Source organism: Pavona decussata, unplaced genomic scaffold, assembly GCF_977016875.1.
Source record: "Pavona decussata unplaced genomic scaffold, jaPavDecu1.1 SCAFFOLD_181, whole genome shotgun sequence".
Taxonomy (NCBI): Eukaryota; Metazoa; Cnidaria; class Anthozoa; order Scleractinia; family Agariciidae; genus Pavona; species Pavona decussata.
In genome coordinates, this window is record NW_028145591.1 from 300,001 (window position 1) to 323,248 (window position 23,248).

General features: G+C 38.6%; 2 protein-coding genes across 2 annotated transcripts; both read left to right on the top strand.

The window, feature by feature from the left end:
* Positions 1 to 5,774: 5,774 nt before the first annotated feature.
* Positions 5,775 to 16,049, top strand: LOC146463044 (alpha-L-iduronidase-like). Its single transcript, XM_085084939.1, has 9 exons — positions 5,775 to 6,390; positions 8,452 to 8,660; positions 9,336 to 9,602; positions 10,330 to 10,379; positions 11,691 to 12,180; positions 13,177 to 13,305; positions 14,080 to 14,150; positions 14,345 to 14,457; positions 15,534 to 16,049. The coding sequence occupies exons 1-9, from the start codon at positions 5,916 to 5,918 to the stop codon at positions 15,638 to 15,640; spliced, it is 1,911 nt and encodes a 636-aa protein (XP_084941065.1). The 5' UTR covers positions 5,775 to 5,915; the 3' UTR covers positions 15,641 to 16,049.
* Positions 16,050 to 16,198: 149 nt separating this feature from the next.
* LOC146463045 (serum amyloid P-component-like) lies at positions 16,199 to 22,833 on the top strand. The gene is made up of 5 exons (XM_085084940.1): positions 16,199 to 18,017; positions 18,985 to 19,360; positions 21,026 to 21,175; positions 21,530 to 21,758; positions 22,240 to 22,833. The coding sequence occupies exons 2-5, from the start codon at positions 19,054 to 19,056 to the stop codon at positions 22,649 to 22,651; spliced, it is 1,098 nt and encodes a 365-aa protein (XP_084941066.1). The 5' UTR covers positions 16,199 to 18,017; positions 18,985 to 19,053; the 3' UTR covers positions 22,652 to 22,833.
* Positions 22,834 to 23,248: the final 415 nt, after the last annotated feature.

Consider the following 23,248-nt stretch of genomic DNA (forward strand, 5'->3'; position numbering starts at 1 on the left):
ATAATCGACCGATTATCTGCTCTGCTCCGCGTCCTCATTGTTAGTTTTCTCTCTACTGTTGTACTGTTGTACTTTCCGTTGTTGTTGTTGTTGTATTGAAATGAATGATCTCTCTAACACAACACTGGTGAACCAATGCGAGTCTCGGGCAATGGACGTTTCGAACCAGATTAGTGGCTGTGTCTATGTATGTGACCCCTGCGAATACGAATACCAAGGGACACACGAAAGTGTCCGTACACGCGAAAGTGTCCGTATCTTATGACCTCTTTAATAAAGGTAAATAAAAGGCTTTGGGTTCATTCAGCCTCGTTACATATGACAATTTTTCGCTGAAAGCGTAAAAAGTTATACATAAACTGGCCAGAAACCCAAACAACCATTCTAGCACCATAGCAGGAGCCCATCTCCTTTCAGGCCAGCAACGACCAGTAAATATTCAGTTTGGTTTCGAGCAACTTTCTTGTTTTCATGCTGCATTTTGAGCGTGTGCCTGGTTTTATTGCTTGGGTGTCCTGTGGAGCCCAAGTGTTAAATTCGGTTTTCTTCGCAGGCCTCAAAACTGTAATCGGGCTCTAATGCGCCTGCGCTAAGTGTGGGGCAAGAGGAATGGTGGTGTGCACTGAGTCGGTATTAGGTAACATGGGGTGAAGCATGCAGCCTCAAGCTATCGTATTTGTGACGTCATCTTCCAAATGCTTTGTTTTCATCGGGAAAAAAACATGGCAGCGCCAGTGTGAGACGTTCAATTCGCCCATGTTCATTGTGTTGTAAAATATGTTAAGACGTAGTTAGTCTCGCGGGCTGACAAGGAAAACAACTCTTTAGACGAAAAGAGAAATGTTTACGGATTGACCGCTTTTAATTGGATTACTTTAGAAATTGGACACAAAAAAATGATCGTTTGAAATTACTGAACCCGACATGTTTAGTACAGTGTAATCTGTTTGGCTTTATTGATCCTTAGCGAGACATTTCCGGTTGAACTATATCTCGTAAAGTGATGCGTTACACTCTCAGCAATCTCTCACCTGTCATCAAGACTGTATGAACTAACGTGCATACTCAAATGCCCCTAATACAACGACGCCCAAGGATACGCTCCCATAGCATCTTGTTCGATGTAAAAGAGCGAAATTTCTAGTACATTCGCGATAATCTTCTGTCAGGGTTCTGGAGTATCATATAGATTGTAGGAAATCACCATATTCTCACAGTCTTGCACCCACACATTTTGAGTGGTTACACTGGTTAGGGGATATGGAACTTAACAGCGAGGGTCTGTATGTGGCGCGAAGCGCTGCAAAATGGTGGCTTAAACATGGCGCCTGTTGTCGATCTATAAGGAATGTAAGTCTGTAAGCTTTCTTCGCCATACATCCATTTCGTGACGGATGCATATCCTATGGTTTCTCGTCATGTCGATCAGACGTCAATCTGTCCCCTGGCCCTGAGGAGGACTGGTTGTACTAAAATATTGGCCATTCTTATAATCGTCATTTTGCCCTAGTGCCAGCCTTGTAGTCCGTTTAGTTTGTTTACCTAGTATTTCTGTAACAACTGAGACCCGACAACAGAAAGCATCAGTACAGGTTAATTGTGCAATGGGCGGTACCCTTCGTTTGAACGATTTTGTAAAATGTAGAGCGTTAGTATGTAGCTCCATCCTTGCGCAGATTAAATTCTTTCCCGCGCCGTACCTTCTTCTACTCTCAGTAATTGTTTTTGCACGTTTTATTAACAATAGTTATAATTAATTTTTAGATCACATAACAACAACAATAACAACCGGTTACCTTCAAAAATTTCAGGATGGCTTGCAAATCCTGGCGGTAAGAGGTTAAAGCCAATCGAAGAAATTTCTCAGGAAGAGCTGCATGCCTGCCTTTATGTTTTTACGAACGAAACCGAACCAAAAACCAATCGAACCCAATCGTTCGATTGGTTCGGCAATCGAACATAATCGAACTGGAACTTTTTTGTGAGTTCGATTAAATTCGATTACCGAACCCAATCGAACTCAATCGAGCGATTGGGTTCGATTGGGTTCGGTAGAAAAACAAAATGGTATACAAAATTGATAAGCATTAACTCTTAGTAGAATTGGAAGGAATTCACTCTTTAACTGAGTTTTAACTAGAGGAGCAAATGTGAGAGACATTTTAACACATTTCGATGAATTAAAATCTTTATTGTTTAGCTGATTCGAAATTGATTCATTCACAGTATGAATATAACATGAACGGCTCAGTACAACATGTAAACTGTCTTTTTTTGCCGGACCCCTATCTCCTCTTTTCTGCTTGACAATAAATTTATCCCCGACACGGACGGCGGACAGACAGATCGATACAAGTTATTAAAAAATTATTTTAAGACGTCCATAAAACTATCCGCTCTTTGAACAACTGAGGCCAGGCGTATAAGGTTTTATCCAATTGCTCTGACACGTTCGCAAATCTGACGCAGGGAAATCTTTGGACGTCTTAAAATAATTTTTTAATAACTTGTATCGATCTGTCTGTTCGAACAATAACCACGATTTCCAATCTATAATGCCTAACAAGAGCTCGTACAGTACTTTACCCGTTAATCAGATTATCCTGTAAATGTTCATGAATGTGAACGTGTTGTTTTGCCGGATGGTGTGTCGTACTCATGATGTACGGAGTTCCACTGCAAACTCAGGCTGATTTGGTTGAAAAACGAGAAGAAACATTCCACAGCGTTTTCGCTGTTTGACTGACAATAAGATATAAAATTAATTCAAATTAAAAAAAAAATAAAAATAAAATTTAAAAAAAGCCAAAGCTAGCATTTCTTAGAAGGTGGCGATTAACCAATAAATTTAACCGTATCAACATCCTATTTTCTTCCACTTCTTCTTCTTTTTTTTTTTTTTTTTTTTTAAAGCCCCATCCGCCGTCCGCCATCCGCCGTCCGCATCCGCCCGTCCGTATCCTTCTTTTACAGAGTCCCCTCGGTTCCAGACTACTGGAGAGGAACTGAAAGTTTGGACTGCTGAGCTGAATGTTTGAATCGCCGAAAAATCGCCGAAGTGAATGTTTGAATCGCCGATGTGAATGTTTGAATCGCCGAAGTGAATGTTTGAATCGAGCCACTGCACAACTACATTGTGAGACTATGTTTGAATTTATAATCTGGATTTTATATCTTAAAATTAAAGTGCAGAATGTTTCAACAGCAGGATTTCAGCATTTTCTATCGAAATTGAACGCGGAATTTATGGTGTAGTGTTTGAGTTTCAGGATTTGATTGAAGAAATACACGTTTGGATTGAATGATCAAATGTTTGAATTGAAAAATGGCATGTTTGAATCGACGAAATGCATGCTTGAACTGAATGATAGGCCAGGCAATACAATGAATGCATGTTTAACTTCAAGAATAGCATTTCTGGATTGAAGAAAAGGGTGTTTGGATTGAAGAATCGAACGTTTGAAACAAACAATTCCATATTTGGATTGAATGATGGAATGTTTGAATCGACCCATTCCATTTTTGCACTGAAGGATTGAATGTTTGTATTGAAGGATCGAAAGTTTGAACCGAACAATTGCAGATTTGAATTGAAGGATCGAATGTTTGAATTGAAGGATTAAATGTTTGAATTGAAGGATCGAATGTTTGAATTGATAGTTTGAATTTTGACACTAAAAACGCGCCATATGCAAGAACCGATCTAAGGAAATACATGTACTGTTTGTAATTTCTGAGCCCTAGAATACGGAACAACCCAAAAGTCTAGCGAAAAATATATTAAACGTTTTTGCTGAACTGTAATTTGCCAGTTCACAACCACAAACAGAGAGCTAGGTAAGCAGTAAACGTTTTTGCACTAACCATTACAATTCTTAACAGCAACCTTGGTTGCCTTTTATGTGTTCAGTATAAAACAGCGTTATTAATAGTTTAGTGATCTTGCGAGGTCGTTTATACTTTTTGAAAGCGCTCTGCCTTTTTTCTCCCCGACTGACGAAAGCTACGTATATATAAACAATAGCCTCCATTTGGCGCGAAAAGCCGCGCGAAAATATATAAACAATAGCCTCCATTTGGTGCGAAAATATGCTCAGATATTTGTCCGCGGACATTATCTGTTCCTAGAAGCGAACAGTTTTCCGAGAGCGAAGCTCGAGGAAAACTGTGAGCTTCGAGGAGCAGATAATGTCCAAGGACAAATATCTGAGCATATTTTTAAAACCAAATGGAGGCTATTGTGGTTATTATCCTTCAAATATTTTTTGCAACATGTAGCAACGAGCTTGAGTATTTGAGCATTTCGTTTGTTTACTTTACCGTCAAAAACGTTTACAGCGTATGTTGTTTTCTGATACTGCTTTATCGACCAGCAGGTTTATCTCTCCTTCTGTCACAAAAGCAAACCACTCCCCATCTTGACATTAATTTTAATTGTAAACTTGACGCGCCTTGAAGTTTTTGAAATTGGGGAATATCACTTGGAGAATATCATCAGAGATATTCCCCAGTTTTAGTTGGGGTATATTCGGTCACGTGAGGCGTTTAGACCAATCGCGCGCGAGCGAAAAAAATTGATGGATTATAAGCTCAGATATTTGTCTGCGGACATTATCTGTTCCGAGAAGCGAACAGTTTTCCGAGAGCGAAGCTCGAGGAAAACTGTGAGCTTCGAAGAGCAGATAATGTCCAAGGACAAATATCTGAGCATATCAGTTTAAAGCCAAATGGAGGCCATTGTGGTTATTATCCTTCAAATATTTTTGGCAACATGTAGCAACGAGCTTGAGTATTTGAACATTTCGTTTAAGAACAGTTTACCGTCAAAAACGTTTAGAGCGTATGTTGTTTTCTGATACTGCTTTATCAACCAGCAGGTTTATCTCTCTTTGACATTAATTTTAATTGTAAACAAGACGCGCCTTGAAGTTTTTGAAATTGGGGAACATCACTTGGGGAATATCATCGGATATTCCCCAGTTTTAGAAAACCTTTTGAATGCAGAGGTTCACACAACGCAGGAATTAAACTTGCTGGTAATTTTGCCGGATCTCTCTTGTGAAAAACCTCGTGTCAGGCGTCACTTGAACGTGAAAATACAAAATTGAATGCAAGGCTGGCACTACGGCAAAGGGCAGATTTATTAGTGGCCAATATTTCGACTAATAGAATTAGTCTTCCTCAGAGCTATACTGAAGGAAAATATAGTAACGGCTCCTTAAATAAAAGTTTGAAAAATACATGGAAAAAAATGATTGGCTGATACATGATATGACGACAGCGTACTTGTAAATATGAGATAACAAAAATATAGTAACGGCTCCTAAAATAAAAGTTTGAAAAAATACATGGAAAAAATGATTGGATAATACATGACATGAAGACAGCGTACTTGTAAATATGAGATAACAAAAATATAGAAGTGTAAGTGTATAACGCTGAACCTTGATTATACACTTCTATATTTTTGTTATCTCATATTTACAAGTACGCTGTCTTCATGTCATGTATTAGCCAATCATTTTTTTCCATGTATTTTTCAAACTTTAATTTAAGGAGCCGCTACTACATTTTCCTTCAGTATAGCTCTGGCCTGAGGAAGACTAATTCTATTAGTCGAAATATTGGCCACTAATAAATCTGCCCTTTGCCGTAACCCCAGTTTTAGCTGGCTTATATTCGGTCACGTGAGGCGTTTAGACCAATCGCGCGCGAGTGAAAATATTTGATGGATTATAACGCAGGATATCTGTTGTGTGCGACATATATTGAGTTCAACATGACCATATTTGGGCAGTGTCACAATGTGTCGAATAACAAAACGACCAAATACACGCGTAAACACGAAGTACTGGCCACATTCTTATTTATATGGCTGTGAAGTTGTGCCTTTTTAAGCTTTCATAGAGGTCAAGATGTCGTGGTTGAAAGCACTGGTTAGTACAGTATTGATCTCACTGATAGCCGGAGTGCATATTGACTATGTTCACGTCTTGCTGGATGCCAGTAAAGTTGTTGGTCCGTTGCGACACTTTTGGGAAAGCACGGGATTTTGTCCTCCGGATCCTCATCAAGATTTCTACGAGTTCATCTTCACAAACGACGAATCTCAGAATTTGGCGTACATAGGCTCCGTGCCTAAACAAGGCATAAAGCAAGTGCGAATACACTGGCTACTGGATTTGGTTTCCTTGGAAAAACCATCTGAGAAGCTTGTAGTTTATAACTTCACATACCTGGACAAGGCGATGAAGATGCTTATTGACAACGGCTTGAAGCCAGGATTTGAACTGATGGGAAATCCATCCAATTTCTTTTCAAATTTTGATGATACTAAACAAATTTATGCATGGAGAGATCTTATAGCAAGCCTGGCAAAACATCTCATAGGTATTTGACATAAAGATTATTAATTTAATATCACCTATCAGGCCACTGCACCAGGGTAGAGCTGGAGGAGGGGGGTGGGGGCAGTAAGGCAACAGGTATTGTTTGAAGGTTGCCGGTGCATATACAGATAGTGCAGAAACGTGTTTGGACTACAGCCTGCAGTCTGCAGACTAACTCTTACATGTGGACCCAGTACATTAGTTCTTACAAGGCCTATAGATTTGTACTAGAACTAGATCAGGACTAACTAGAATAATTATTGCAGCTTTAGTTAACAAAGTTAATCTATTTAATAGATTCCATTTTGCCAAGTGTCTGTACTCTGATAATGCACAGATGATGTCAAAACATGGTAATAACAAAGAAGTATGGGGCTCGTAGCATGACTGACGTTCTTACCACGTTTTGAGATCTTCCGAGCATTATCAGATTACAGAGCCATGGCAAAATGAAATTTATTTGTTTTATACAATAACCAAGACCTTTGACCACATTTTGTGAGCGAGCATCCTGTTGAGCCTAGTCAAAAACAATTATGATCCTCACTTAATTAGAGTATAATCCAAAATAATCTCACTAACAATATTTTCAAAACTAACCTTTATTCCAGAAGGAATTTCTGTCCTGAAAATATTACAGCATGTCAGTCATGTCACTGCAATTTGTGATTAATTACTAGCCATGACCCGATTACTATCGACAAATTATTCAGACAAATATTTCCTTCCTTTTCACATCACAACAAAGTTCAAGCGTTTTTAACCTGGTTGAGGTCATTTGCAATAATATTGTCTTTGTCCACAAGGTATCCAATCGATGGAATCAATAATCGATGACAATCAATATCAATTGCTACCAATCGATGTCAATTAATCAATTGATATTGATAATCGATGACCAATCGATGGCGAAGATTCGTGTGGTTATCGATTGGTATTGATTATCAATACCAATCGATAGATAAATTGGTATCGATTGGTATAGATCGGTTGCACATTGACGGAACCGGAATCGACACATAAAAAACACAACTTTGTACGCAGGATGTTAACAGGAGAATAATACTCTCTTCTTTCTCTTTAACGTTAATGCCTTGTCCACAGGAACCCGGGGTTTTTTTTTGGGCAAATTAAAAGTTTGTTCCACGGGCCAATCTATAGACTTCAAAAAAGGGACAGTCATTGCATCGTGCCTTTACAGAAGAATTCTGGTAACAGAAGTTGTACTTTTGCAAACAATAAAATTGCTAAAAAAACAACAGCATGAGTTGTTGCAAAATGATGAATAGAGCAGCAATACCTAGCCTCATAATAACGAACCTAATCGTGCTTAAAACAAAGACTGATCGCATACATACGAAGTAGAAAATCTATGAAGGTGCCAATTGTTTCTAAAAGAAATAAAATATGCAGCAAAAGATAAAAAAGACGTTTCTTTTTTTTTTTCATTATAGTAATAAGCGATGAGCCATTTTAGCTTTAGTGTTTTGTATATTCTGGGTCGGAATTTGTTTTACCAATTTCGTCCCCAGGGCTTCTTAAAAATGGCGGATGATTGGACCAGTAGCGTGCGTGACGTCAGTTCAAGGTTGCTGAGCCAATCGATAGCAATCGATGAACGGTTTTTGTGTGGTTATCGATTGGTCATCGATTGGCCGATACCAATCGATACCAATTAACTAATTTTATCGATTGATATCGATTGATCGGTTGAATTTCCGATCATCGGTTTCCATCGATTGGATACCCCGGGCTTTGTCCAATTTTCATTGGACAGTTTTACTTTCCTGTGAACTGATTTGCTTGTTTGTCCACTACTCTCCAAAACTTTGTTGACCAGTCACTCTGGCTGGACTCTAGACTCTGATCACATGTGCTGGTCGCAATCAAAGCAAGAGTTTTACACTGTTCATTGTATAATTTCCAATAGCATGCAGCCAGAAGAGAGGTCTGTTACCAGGCAGTATGAGTATACGTCAATGGAAGATTCATCTGTAACATTATTGTTCTACAACATCCACCACCTGGAAATAATGTGTAATTCTGATTGTTCTTATGACAGGATTGTTTGGGTTAGCTGAAGTAGCACAATGGAACTTTGAATCCTGGAATGAGCCACAAAACAAAAAGCATTTTGATGGCCTTAATGTGTCTACTGAAGGGTATCTTAAGTACTATGATGCATGTTCTGAGGGACTCAAGATGGCTCATCCTTCCCTGCGACTTGGAGGACCTGCTACAGGATTCCCTGACAAACATCCAATATTCTGGGTACATATTTTTAATATATATAGCACTCATTCCAATATTTCCAGAGATATTCTTGTTTTGTGATTTATCTTCATTGTGGGACAATTTGTGACTATGTCTAGAGGGAGAGAAGATATTCAAAAAAGAAAACTACAGTGAAAGTAGCCAGCCACTTAGAGTTTGACAGTAGGAGAAATTAGTTGCTTATGACTGGCTACTTTCCTTGTAGCACTGGCTTCTGCAGAACTTAAGGACTGCCTTATTGCCACCAGGCAGTCTGCCACCACACAAAACACTTCGGGTTGTTAGTAGGATGGGCCAATCTAACTTTTAATCTTGAAATACATCACCTTTAATCTTTTTTTCTTTTTCTTTTTTACCTTTCACTTCTTTATGAACCATTCAGAAATCATAAAAATGTTCATAAAAACTTGTGACTCTATATCAATAAGGAAGCTGTATAGCATTTTTTGATTGATTGAAACCTCAAAGAGATAAAATAAAAACATTAGGCTGAAATGATAGAGACACAGCTTTCAGATGTACTGCCCCCTCAACATCTAGAAATTATTACATCTTTTACATTTATCAATACATATTTCTTGAAAAATTGCATCATTTGGCAAAGCCTGCAAACATACCAGTACCCTGTTTTCTGGTGAAATTGCTGACTGTTTGTTTTGTTTGATTTTTCAGTCTCTACTCCAGCACTGCGACAATGGTATTAATTTCTTTACTGGTGAGAAGGGTGTAAGGCTTGATTTTGTATCATTCCATATCAAAGGCCAGGGACATTCTATGACTATTTTACAGAATGAAAAAGTAGCTTTAGAGGAAATAGCTCATATGTTTCCCAAGTACCAGACAATACCAGTGTATAATGATGAAGGAGATCCACTTGTCGGCTGGAGTTTTGCTGAAAAATGGAGAGCAGATGTAACTTATGCAGCAATTGTTGTCAAGGTGAACAATCAGTTTAACTTTATAGTGGGAGGGAGGGGAAGGGTTGGTAGCCTGAGGGGGAGTGCATGGGATGCTAGAAAAGGAGGGAAAGATGGGAAAGATTTGCAAACATTTGTATATTAAGCCTGGTTTTCACTAGGACATACGCATAAGGACAGATGCCACCTACATGTAAGCAAGTGATAACACCTGCAACATAAGCATAAGCACAAGAAGAATGATCATGTTCGTTCTTCTTGTGCTTATGCTTACACTTATGTCATAGTTTTTATTACTGAGAACGGGTAACATAAGCACAAGCATGAGACAGTCAAGCATTTCATCTGCTACCATGATTAACCTAGAGAGGAGCTGATATCAAGAATTCCGTCAAGAGATGGTTTTCTGCACATGCGTCTGTCCTTATGCTTATGAAGCTAGTGTTCTCACTTGCTTACTCTTTTGCTTATAGTTATGTCTATGTCCTAGTGAAAACCAACCTTTAAGTAATGGTCAAGAACATACAAAAGAAGAAGCACAGCAAGCCAGGAACCACCAGGAAAGCCTAAGGGCTGGGAACTCAGAGGGGTTTCAAAGGTGTGGGAATAGGGGGTTTGTACCCCGCAGCCCTCCCTAATTAAATGAAGAGAATTTGGCTTTAGATGGTAATCATGTTAGGCCAGGAATGATGATTACATGAATGTCAGTTTGTCATAAAAATAATAATGTGATTTCTTACTTATTGTAGATATTGGCTCTGCACCAAGACATGTTATTGGAAAGAAATTTCAGCATCAGGTAGATTGTATATTTATTGTTGCAGTAGTTTTCATCTGAGTGTCATAAAACCAAAACCAAAACCAAAGTTATCTGTGTGACCAATCACAACAGAGTAAACCAATCAGGACTTGAAGCAAATACATGTTCATTGTAACTGGTGTGAAGCTTGGGAAAATACATTTAAGCAAGTCAGCAAGTCACAATAAATTATTGGTTTTCATTTGACTTATAGGTGGCGTAATTTTGTAGCAAATCTGTGATCACAGAGAGCAGTAACTCAAACCTATGCAAATGGGATTACTTTCAACACTCAATTTAAATTACTCTAAAGGGATTTTGTTAGAGGATTTATTAATATTATATAAGTGCTGTTGAAGTGTCAAGACACTACTGTACATGCACAAAGGACCACATACACATGCGTGCAGCTTATTACACGTGCATATCCTTGGGCAGCCATGGACAGCTGTTTTAACCTTGCCTCTACACAACAATCGTTGGAGCCGTGGTTGGGCATGATGTGTGCTAATGCATGGATCTGTGAAAAGACCTGGTGGAGCAAATTGTGAGTTAGACGAAACTATCCTCGTGTCTAGACGTCACATCATTTACATACAATTAATATTCATGTGCAATTTTTAAGCTTGGTAGCCGGGGTGTCTTACCACCAGTAAGATTCCAAACTGGCCTCAGTTAGGCAAGTAATATGCAGACCCACCCTATACTATTCTTAACTACTTTGCTTTGTTTGACCACGGTTAAAGGGGGAAGGAGAGAGAGAGGAAATTAGGTTATGGTTTAACATGAAGTTCCACGCTTAGATGTAATCGATGGTAATGTCAACTTAGGCATTGTTGGTATTAGCAAAAGAGACAATTATGCCCTATGAATGACCTAATCGTGACAAAAAGGCCATAGGGGACCACACTATCTGAACAAAGTTAACTTGGTTTTCATATGTCGGGAAAATCTCAGACGATTTGTGGATTTCGCTGTTTCCGGTGTGGTCGAGGATAAATCGGAAAAATCGGGAGTGTTTCTATTTTCCCGACACGTCCTAGATCTATGCGATGGTCGGAATGTAGGCGATGTGTCGAGCTTCAAATAAGCGCTAAAGATCAAAATGGCGGACCTTTTGCCCGCGTCTTTATTTTTGTCATCTGCGATGGAACATACAAGCAACGACGAAACCGCTGATCACCCAGGGATTTCCCCACATTAGAAAACCAGACCTTTAGAGTCTCTTGATGCAGTGCCCTGATAGACTTTTTTTTGCATTTCACATTAACAACTTAGTGTTGGTATACTCTTCACATTTTGTCTTTGTAGGTATAACCTACTAAGTAATGATAATGGGTTTATCAGCTATCCTCCGTCGTTCTTCCGTCAGCGGACGCTATTAGCAAGATTCCAAATGAACCACTCCCATCCACGCAAGGTTGAGTTTGTTAAGAAACCTGTTCTAGGTGTGATGGGTCTGCTAGCGCTTCTGGGTGATCAACAGATCAAAAGTCTTGTGACACCTGACAATAATGGCAATGATTTTGGTGTGATGGCATCTGTCCGTAAGCCTCAATACTTCTCCAACATTAGTGACTGGGAATTGGCAGCTGTACTGTACAACAGCAACGATACATCAGGAAAAACTTCCATTTCCAAAGTAAACATGACTATAGTGAACTTACCATTGAAGGAAGAGTCCGTTTTTGTTGTATATAAGCTGGATAATGGCCACGGAAGTCCATTTCAAGTCTGGCAGCAGATGGGATCCCCGGTGTTTCCCACGGATGATCAGTTTAAAGAGCTCCGTCTTCATCAGGTATTTTAGTAAAATGTTACAGTGGTCTGAGTTTTGCTATATGGACTGCTCGCGGGTTTAATTTTGCATATCTGTTTTCTAAAAAGAAAAAGAAGACGCTCGAAAGTAAACTCTTTTGTGTTATGTAGGGAGCTTTTTATTTGTGTATGGCCTACAGTATAATTTGACTTGTGAGAATGTCTTCTGCGTGGCATCAAAAAACGCCTGTTTGTCAATATAGATCAGTTGTCGTCAAATTTGTAGTTGAGCTGTAATATGAAAAACTTTATTGAAAATAATGTGATGGAATATGTTAAACGTGGTAAATAAATGAGAATGATGTATTATTCAGTAAGTGACTTCTGATAGGAGCACTCGGATTTTTTTTTTTCGAGTGTGCCTGTGTCACTTACTGAGTAATAATGCATCATTCTCAAAAACTTCATTGTGTAAAATTAGTCTCATTTTGTGTTTTTGTTTATTTGTTTGTTGGCAATTTTTTTTAAACCCACTTCAAGATGGCGGATGCTTACCGTGACAGACTAGTTACTGGCAAAATAACACTTCAGCTAGCCTAATTTACCTTAGGTAGCTTGCGGTTAACTTGCGGTTAACTTACGATTAACTTGCGGTTACTTACGGTTAGCCTTTATAGTTGGCGTTAGGATGTCTAGCAAAAAATCATGTTGTAAATTCTGGCAGCCATTCGTCAGTAGTCTAGTGGTAAGGTACCCGCTTGGGAATCCGACGACCCAGGTTCGTCTCTTCTTGGGGTCATCTTTTTTTCTAACTTAAAAAAGTAGAAAAAAGTAGCTAAGTGTGATTTATAGTATCCGTCGTCTTGACTGAGGGCGCTTTATACCTTGACCGATTTTCCCGATATGTTGTAGCATCATATTTCTTTATCCTAGCGCTTTTTGTTTTAAATTCTTAGTAAACAGGCGCAGTTTAAAATTGAATGACCTGATTTCACATTCAGAACACATGACATACCTTTATCTATTGTATATCTTCCAGGAGCCCGTCAGGACAGTGGGTCCCACGGTACTGCATTCTCATAAGCAGCTCAACCTTTTGCTGACGCTTCCATTGCCCGGAATAAGTTTGCTGCATATTTGTGCAAAGACTGCTTCACCGCCTTCAAAGGTAAAACACTTGTCTATGAGAATCTGTTACAGCAGTTTATACTTATCATGTTAATACAACTAGCGATTACTGAAGGGGAATTTGTGTACGAGTGCTTGTAGAGTGAAAAAAAGTTAATATATAGCAGGGTTGGAAGGTTATGATGGTTGTTGTAATGCAAGAATTTTTGCGTGTTGCATGTACACGCATACGTTGGCCTCAGATTGCTTGTTTTCTTATATTCTGAGTACCGCAAAGTCAGGAAAGTAAAATTCTCGAGAGTAGCAAATCCTTGCAGTATCTACTCCCCGAAAGTAACGAGTTTCTGTATGAAAAGCAATTGCATGCGACAAAGTAAGGGACAAGGCACTATAGGAACACTCGAGAGCGCAAACAGTCCTGCTTATTCCCGATGTTATTAAATTATACCAGAAGAAGGTTTTTCCTGGCATGCTCCTCTTTATCGATTTGCAAAAGGCTTTTGATTCGCTAGACTGGAAATGTTTATTTAAAACTCGTGAAGCGATGAATTTTGGTCCAATGTTCCGAAAATGGATCCGTACTTTTTATTTTACTAATATTTCCAAATAACGGTTTTGCATCACATTTCTTTCCATTTCATAGAGTTCGAATATCGTGCTTACTCACGGCGTATTAGTTTTTGCGTTCTTCCTCGCGGATTCTCGACTCCCCCCCGGCAACAGAGAGACTGCTCGCAGTCTAGTTTTTTTTGAGGAAATGATAAACAGCGATTACAACCAAGTTTTATTTCATAATCTTGTTTTTCTCGCACAGGTTGAAGGCTTAAGGCTGATCATTGTGTCTCCTTATGAAGTACTTGTGACTTGGACAGACGTGCAGTCAAGGTAACCTCCCCTCTGTCATTTATCACAGGAGTCATCAGTCTTTCAATGTTTCTTTTGGTGCTACTATGTTACTGTTTTAAATTTTTACTCGTTGTTCACCAGGTTTCAAGCAACATCGTCCCCGTTGCCTGTTGTTTGTATTAAATCGCTTACATTCATGCAGTGCTTGTTGATCATTGTTTGTATGTTTTTAGATGCATTCTCTCCTTTGAAGTCTTGTATTCTGTCAAAAGTTCCCTCGGGCCATTTAAAAGAGTGAATGAAGTAGACATCATCTTTACAAGCTTTCATCATTTACTCGCTCAGGGTAAGCTTTGCAAGTTTCTCAGTAATATCCGTAAACGTGATTATGCATTGAGTGCAGCAACTTTCCATTCCTTGTACCATCTCTGCGTACTATTAGCTTGGACTTGTAAGTATGAAAAAATGCCGGGTTCCTCGTCTCAGCTCCCTCCCTACCATTGGACGTCGAAACCTTAATGTGGAAATACCCTTTTTGCAAATTCTGCTTCTCCAGTACTTGAGAAGAACATTGGCCTGCGAGTGTAAGTGCAGGGAAAGGGTTTGAAACCACGCTAAAGTATTTGGTTCACGCATTGGCTGTCATCAGTAAAAAAGACTTGCCTGCGTAGCAATAGTTTCTCAGCTCTTTTGTTCGTTTTTCGCTGTCTGACCGTGTGGACGAGAGCGAAGTTCCGCGCGGTCAAACAGCGAAAACACACAGAACCCCACGGAGACGCTTGCTACGCACGCTATAAGAAGACCGACACTCGCTCCACCAGTCGTACTGAGCTTGACTGCTTGCTCATCTTTGTTTTGAATATGAATATAATAAGACAACCTCCACGGGTATATTACGAACTCACAATATGACCAGCTCCCAGTTAGCTTGATAGCTCAGTTGGTAGAGCACTGCACCGGCATCGCAGAGGTCATGGGTTCGAATTCTGTTCAAACCTGAATTTTTTCAGGCTTTCTTTTCGTAACTTAAAAGTTGCTTTAATAACTGCGAGGGTTTTTCTTCTATTTAATTTTATCTTTGTTTTATTGTAGTGGTAGTAGTAGCCTCTTTTGGAATTGTTGTTGTTTTTTGCTGACTGATGATATCATCATAACGTTTTAACATATTCTGAAGATCTAAAATAATAATAATAATGATGATGATGATGATGATGATGATGATCACTCAGTAATCGGTAATAATCAAAATCAGTCGCTCGAGACGTCAGCCCTCGAATCTCTTTACGGTGGCCAATTTACCTTTAGTTATTAACTGTGGTGATTCGCTTCTTTTCATACCCTAGCTAATAATTAAGAGCAATTGGAAATGGTTGCATAAAAAATGTCATTAATTTGCCTAATAAGTTTATTTTGGTTTTGCAGAGGACAGGAGGTTCTCTGAGGGTTGGTATGCTATTGTAGCGGTGGATTATTGGGGACGGCGCAGCCCCACTTCCCAACCCGTCGCAATCAACAGGACAGCTGGATGATGAGATACTTTAATCTACAGTTATTGCAAAGCAGTACCATCGCTTGCGGAAGAAAAACGAACACCCCGAGCAGTTATTTATTTTATAATACACAATATAATGAATCTAAGCAAGCAACTGAATTTGGCCGATGTTGTTAGAAGGTCATTTTTTCTTTCAACGTTCACGACTGTGGTTAGTTGAACAATTTTAAAACCACTCAAGTATTAAGTGTGCGTACCGCATTGAAACGTTTGTAGAGGACATCCTTATGCGTGAAGAGGGGACACCCTTATGTGTGTTATCATTTTCTCTTGGTGTTACATAACAAAGTGTAACACTGGACAATGTTGCGTTAGTGAAATTATAGTAGTAGATGGGTAGCAACAATTAGTGTTGCTGCTGGAAATAAATCAAATGTTTTGTTGCTTCTTTTCTTTTCTTTTTGAGCTGGCTGCTCACTAGTGAGTCGCAATCATAAGTGGAAAAACCTTCAAGGTATCACAAGAAACCTGAAAACACTAAAGTTTGGAATACTTCACAGGCGATTGTTTCGACAAAACTGGCGAGTCCACCTGTTGATGTTGAGTATGAATAGCGGGAAAGTTATGGACTTTGGAATGAAAACGATCATGTTACGTAATCAACAGTGATGGTGGGTGGAGGAGAGTTGACGAGATTAGTCGAAAGGCCGACATAAAAATCGACCGAACAAAACTTTACAAAGCTGAACACTTATTTGAAATAACGTTTCTTACATTAAGGGAAAAACGAAATTTGTTATGACAGCACTTTAATAATCTCGTAAAACAAAACAATTAGTTTTTAGGATTTTAAACTATTGCCAGCTGTGTTAACAATTCGGCCCCTCTAACTGTTTATAAGACGTTTATGGCCCTATTAATTGCATGGCTTCCATGATACTAGCGGTCAATCAGGGCCGCGAAGCGGGTTTTGGAGTGGGGGGACTAAAGCGAACGCGTTAGCGTGAGACAACTAGGGGGATCCGGGGGCATGCTTCCCCAGAAAAATCAGTTTAAACTTATGTCTTATGAAATGGCTAGAACTGCATCAAAAACTGTTAACACTGATGTAAATTTTTAATTGTATCAATTAAAATTTTTTTCTTTTGAAGTAAGGAGTCAATGCTTCAGTCTGGCCCTTGCATTTGACCCACACTGCAAGAGGCTAATGAGGCAGAAATTTTCCACTTGTTTTCTTATGAAAGCCAGCAGCTTGTGGAAGAAGACCTAGTTCGATCGTTGTTCATGTTTCCGTAAATCAAATGTGCTTCTTTGTTCGTTATGACAGCGGGATTGAATGATCCAGGGTCATAAGCAATGAGTAGCTTTCGTAAATGAATGCAAAAACTCCCTCGAACTTATTAAGTGATGAAACTTTATCTTCGTGAAACACCGATCTAAGAACGAATAAAAATAGAAGCAACAGCTGAAATTCCATTATTTCACGGTTGAAATCTAGTCGTCTGTTCAGCAACAAAACTAACGACAATTGAAATTGTCGATAATTGTCTGAAATTGTCCGGTTTGTCGGAGAAAACCTTAATACGCTAAATGATATGTAAGGAAAGTTGTGTCTGTAAATGATGGATATGGTTAATTTAATAAGTAAAATAATTTTTTTTAACCGAAAAGGTTTCAGTCCTACTGTAAGAAGAGTCAAGGCGTCATATTGCCTAAAAAGGATACAAGCTAAATGATTTGCATAGTGCAGTGAATGTTTCTATGGAAACCATATTTGGATGAACAGCTTTCAGGGGCACCCAGAAAGCGAACAGAAACCATTAAATTTTTTGGTCTCTCTTGCCACTTGCAGGCTGTGACATTTTCCCGGAATCCAGATAAACGAGTTGCATCTGTTTTCTTCTAATGTTCTGTTATGTCAGAAAAATCAGAAAACGAATCGGTTTCTCTTTTGGGAGAAGGTTATACTTTGTTCTAATGCTTCTAATTTAATTAATAGAGTAAGATTGACAACTTGAACAACCAACAGATAGATCACTAATTCTCTTTTTGGTTTACTGGTTTGTAAATCTACCACTCTCGGTTGTTTAGTCAGCGGGTTTTTTTTTAAAGCTATAATAATAAACATTTTGGGATCCTCGCTCCTTTCTGGGTTCTGTCATGCATTAAACTTTAAATGGTTTCCAGCTTACATTTCACTTTAGTTGAGTTTTGCAAGAAGACAAGAAAATGCTGAAAGTGTTTTGAGGGATGTTTCCAAGACATCGTTTGGCTTTATTACTTATTGATAAGTAGCTTGAATGTGTTTGATCAAGGGAAAATATAACAGCGTGCAAACTTACCAGCATTACAAAAGACTGAAAATGAAGCGAGGATCTATGGAGGAATGAGTTGAGCAGACTTCACAAACACTGGTACGTGTTTTATGAAAAGCAGTTACTTTAGATTATTTTAAAATCCCAATTCATGGCTTCCTTACTTAAAACTTGATATAGACAGGAGCCTATAACACACTAGGGTAAAACTACTGCGCGGTCATACGTTCACTATACCACCATACATCAGGAAAAAATCAGTTCAAGCATATTGCTTTGCATGAGTACTAACAACTACCTGAAATTTTTATCATTACTGAAACATTCTTTTTGTGGTGAAAAGCTCAAACTGATTGGATTCATCCTCTCTTGATGTCTTACAAGAAATGCGCGGATTCAGTTAACATTCGAACCACAGGGGTCGGCTGGCTTAGAAGTGGCAGGTGTACTCTGTGATAGCGTTCATCTACCTGTCATGGAAAATTAACAGAAATCACGGCAAAACGAAAAGTTTTGATTGTCAAAAGAATTCAAAGGGACAGCTGAAAGATGATTCTCTATTGACACACTGAAATGAGTAGAAACGTTAACGAATTCTATTTGTCACTACACATAAACGTTATTATTAATTTAACTAAACTCGCGCAAAACAATTATTAGTTGCAGAAGACCTTTATCTTGGAATAATTTTCTCTAACTACAAACATTTTTCACTCTCAAAGAGCAATCAAATTCACCTGCTGTGTCACTGATTAACAACAAAGTGTTTATGCCACGCTAAAACTAGCTTTACTGGTTTCTGAGTTCGCCGAGAACTGCTCTAAACTCTCTCACGGTTTTGGTCTCAGCGTGATTGTTTTATCTAACACCCCCCCCCCCCCCCCCCACACACACACACACACACACACACACACACACCCAAAGGACACCCCATAATAAAGTTTCCGAGAATTTATCGGTTCTGACTTACTGTCTTTGACCGAAGCCTGGAGCATTGTTTTAGGTTTTCATCTTGCAATAATGTCGGCTTGGCTTTTGAAAGTGATCAGCTGTTTTATTTTGCCAGATCAACGACTGGGGAGGAAGGATACCAAGAAATAAACGTCAAGAAGTCCATAATTTGCTGCTGGCAGACATGAACGCTTTTACCGCTTGTTCGGTTATCGTTACCCTAGTTACCATATTCTCTGCACAAGCGATCGCTGACTGCAACAATGAATCAAAGACGGGCTTTGCGCTCACTGGGCATGCGTACTTGACTTTTCTGGTGCAGGATTTCATGCAGTGTTACGACAAATGCAAAGCTGACGAACCAGAGTGTCGAAGCTTGAATTACCATGGCGACACCAAGCAATGCGATCTCAATAACGCAACCAAGACATCACATCCGGGAGATATGAGAAGAACTCCTATGGTTACATATTTTGAAAGCCATAACAGAGGTAAATGAAATGTTGTAAACGAGTAGGAACTGGAATTAGTCAAGATTACACGTGATTATTTGTAATGTGATTTTTCGGATTTGTGTGTGACTCTTGAGGGACAACTAGGAACTTATCTCCCAGTGGAACATTAAGTCTAAATGGAACGTCCTGAGTAGAGTAATTCTTTCTCAAGGAATGTTATCATGTTATAATGTAAATTTCGAGTTTATCCAGCTGCGTACTAAAGAGTTTGGTCAATACAACATGAACACTGAAGCAAAAGTATTGTATAAATACACCACAAAGTTCATGGTAAGGTCATGGTAACAGTTGTAAACATCGTGGATAACTCGGAAGCGTTGTGAAGCCCCAACGTTTTCACAAATGCTTCCAGGGACAAATTTAACAGAAGCATTTACACTTGTAACAAAAAATTTGGGACCTTGTTATTACACACTCATGCAGAAAATTGCAAGATAATTATAGCACTCGATTTTAAACTCTTCGTTCGAATTCAGTTTGTTTGTGTCTGCGCATGTCGAACTAACCGGGCCCAGCTTGTAAACAACAAGTGTAAACTTTTATTAATTGACACAAAACAAATCCTCAAAAAAAAAAAATATATATTAATAATAATAATAATAATAATAATAATAATAATAATAATAATAATAATAATAATAATAATAAAATAATCAAATCCGGCGATAAATCCTCAAAATAGTTTTCTACCCTTCCATATAATTGAAAGAATAAATAGATTAGAGCCAATCAGAACGTTCATAATAGGTCGTTTCCTTCTTTGTTCTTTTCTGTCTTTCCTCATCCCTACAAGTATGGGGTACCAGAGATGCTGTTATGCCAGAGCTCTGTTTACTGGACAACAATGAGCGACACTATTGGAGTAATATGGTTCTGAGTAAAGGCTCACAGTCAGTTTTATTAACTTTTCATTAATCTCAAATTTCAATCAGCATTATACATAACACGATGTGACCCAGTAAAGGTGAGGGCACTAGAAATGAGTATACACCTTATTCCAAATTGGCTACCATTTTAACATTCTTTTGTTGGTATTCAAATTAGCCTTCTTGCCTCGTTTTTAAGATCAAAAATCAAAAGAATATTTTATCTTGAACGAGGCAAGAAGGGCTAATTTAAATGCAAACAAAAGAATATTAAAATGGTAGCCATTTTGGAATAAGGTTTATAGCAACCAACCAATCACTTGAGAAATATAAAACCAGTTAGAAAGCAGGGAAAAGGGTCTGGGGAGGAAGCGGGATGATAAGTCCTGCCTTGAAGCCGAGCTGTGATTTTGTTTGACTAGAGGGGGATTGGTAGCAATGGCCTCTTTCCGATATCCAGACACCCAGGAACACATTTTCTTAGAGTACTGGTCTGAGGAAAGACATAAAAGCCTATTTGTAAGCAAACATTTTATTTTTTCATAAGATGCCAGTTTTAAGTTGTGTTTTTGCAGCTGACATACGTTCTGCTGATATTCCCCTCAATGTCAGTTAGTTACGGCCAATTCACGTAGGAACACTTTAGTCCAATTTCCCTAGTCCTTGGCACTATGCTAAATAATTAATCGAGGTTCCACTATAAAAACAGCAACAGCAAAGAGAAAGAATAAATCTTTTTTTACTTTTTAACTATTTCGTTTTCCGTCTTTCACAGTCTCCACAGGGTCCCAGCTGAATGTCGCAGCCGGCTCATGTAAGGACATTTATTCCCGAGAGGAGTCTGCTAGAGATGGATTTTATTGGTTAAATTCGAATGGAACTGAGGCCCCGTATGTTACGTTCTGTAACATGACCAGCGAGGGAGGTAATAAGAAAACTTCGACTGCTTCAAGTGGAGTGTAATTAGAACTATTATGTCACATGTTTTATTTTGATTTTGCTGAGTTTATGTAAACTACAACTAGTTCTGGTCATTGTCAACAAACTGGTTAGAGGTTCAACTCCTGTCAAAACTGAACTTGGATTTTCCTTTTCCGAGTGCCTATGCCTCTGTCACTGACTGAAAAGTTCATTTATGATTTATTTACCAGGGCTAAAAGCATAACTTCTCATATCTGTCAAACTGTTTTTCTTCCCTTTTTTCAACAAGTTCTACTACAGTTGCACTTATTAATTTTTATACTCATTCAGTACATTGTGGTGACTTTTTAATCAACAGATACCAGTGCTTCATTTGATCTGATATTTGAGGACCGCAACACGACCAACTTTGTTGAAATTGAGACTTCGTTCCCAGACCTGTCTGCCTTCACGGTGTGCTTTTGGTTCAAAGCGGTGGAACGTCAACTCGTGTTCTTGTCTTACGCCACGCAATCCTTCACTGACGCCATTATGTTGTTTCTGTCTTCAGATGGCTTATTCAGATTCCTGGTGCTCGATCAACTAACGTAAGTGAGTTTGGCAATTATCCAAACGTCAGGTCACGTTAGATAAACAGAGAACGGTTGAGAAAAAGACCTTTAAACGAACCGTGCTTTAGTCACAAAAACGACTAAGGAAATAACGATGTTGTATCAGTACTAAGTGAAATTCTTTATTCTATACATTGCCTATGTGATTTAATAATAGAGGACCCTATCATTGAGCGTGAACGAAAATAGTATCTGAAGTAAATACTGGAAAATAACAAGTCTCAGGACTGAATTAATAAAGTTCTGCCAAGTTATGTAGAATTCACAGTATTGTTCACACATACCGAGCAGAGCTTCCAGTAAATCGATCAAAACAGGCTTTATTTATTCACAAAGAGTCATGACTTGTTTTTAAAGAGTTTAGACGGCTTGGAGCTTAAAAGAAATCGCGAAAATTTGACTCAATTTATTTACTCAACTTCCAATTGAAACTACATGTGTTATGGTTATTTTACAGACACGGCCAGACAGGAACATTTGACGACAAAATATGGCATCACGTGTGCGGCACATGGGCAGATCGCGATGGCATCGTCAGATTATTCGTGGACGGTGTTTGCAAGCTAACTGGCAACCGAACAGTTCAAGGACTGATTCCTGGCACTGGCAAACTGATTCTGGGTCAGGACCAAGATGTAATGGGGGGCGCGTTTGATCAGGAGCAGAGTTTTGTTGGGGAAATGAGCCATCTGTACCTATGGAATACTGATTTGGGGAGCAAAGTAATAACTAGCTTGAGTCTGACCTGTAAAGAGCATCCACTTCCGGGCTATGTTGTAGAATGGTCTGACTTCAGCCAAGGAATAAACGGCAATATACTGAGACGAAATAACTCAAGATGCGTAACCAAGCAAGACAAGCTGTCATGAGAGCTTATAGCATGGAACACTCAGTTATAGATAAGAAAGGACAGCCCTAAGAGCACACCTCCATTTAGTTCGAATTCTAGTGTTTTATATATTACTTAGAATTAAAACAAGTAACAGGTTTCAAGACACTCATAAGTTAAAAGATTTACAAAGTTGACGTAAGTCATAGTGAGGGACTCTCTCTTTTTTTAGGAAGAGATTTTATTATGTGAGTTTGTAATCATTGTTATATCATGGCCAATCTGGTTCAAGATTAAAAATTTTTTAGTAATTCATCAGACGTTTCCATAAGTGCCTACCCTCCCCCTGGAAATAAACATTAAAAAATGATCCATGCTGGTTAACGTCCACTCGTCATTATTTTGTGATTGGTTTGTTTACATGTACGTCTGCCTTTCCATTTTGTCACTTTCAGTTGACCTTAGAAAAAAAAAAAAAAAAAAAAAAAAAAAAAAAAAAAAAAACAGAAATTAGTTATCGATGAATTAACTGAGTATCAATTAAACTAAAGCTCAGTTGCTTTTTGTTTTTGTTGTTTGTTTTGTTTTCAGAAAGCGTAAGCATCAAAGCAACGTACTTCAAAGAGTTGAGCAGGAC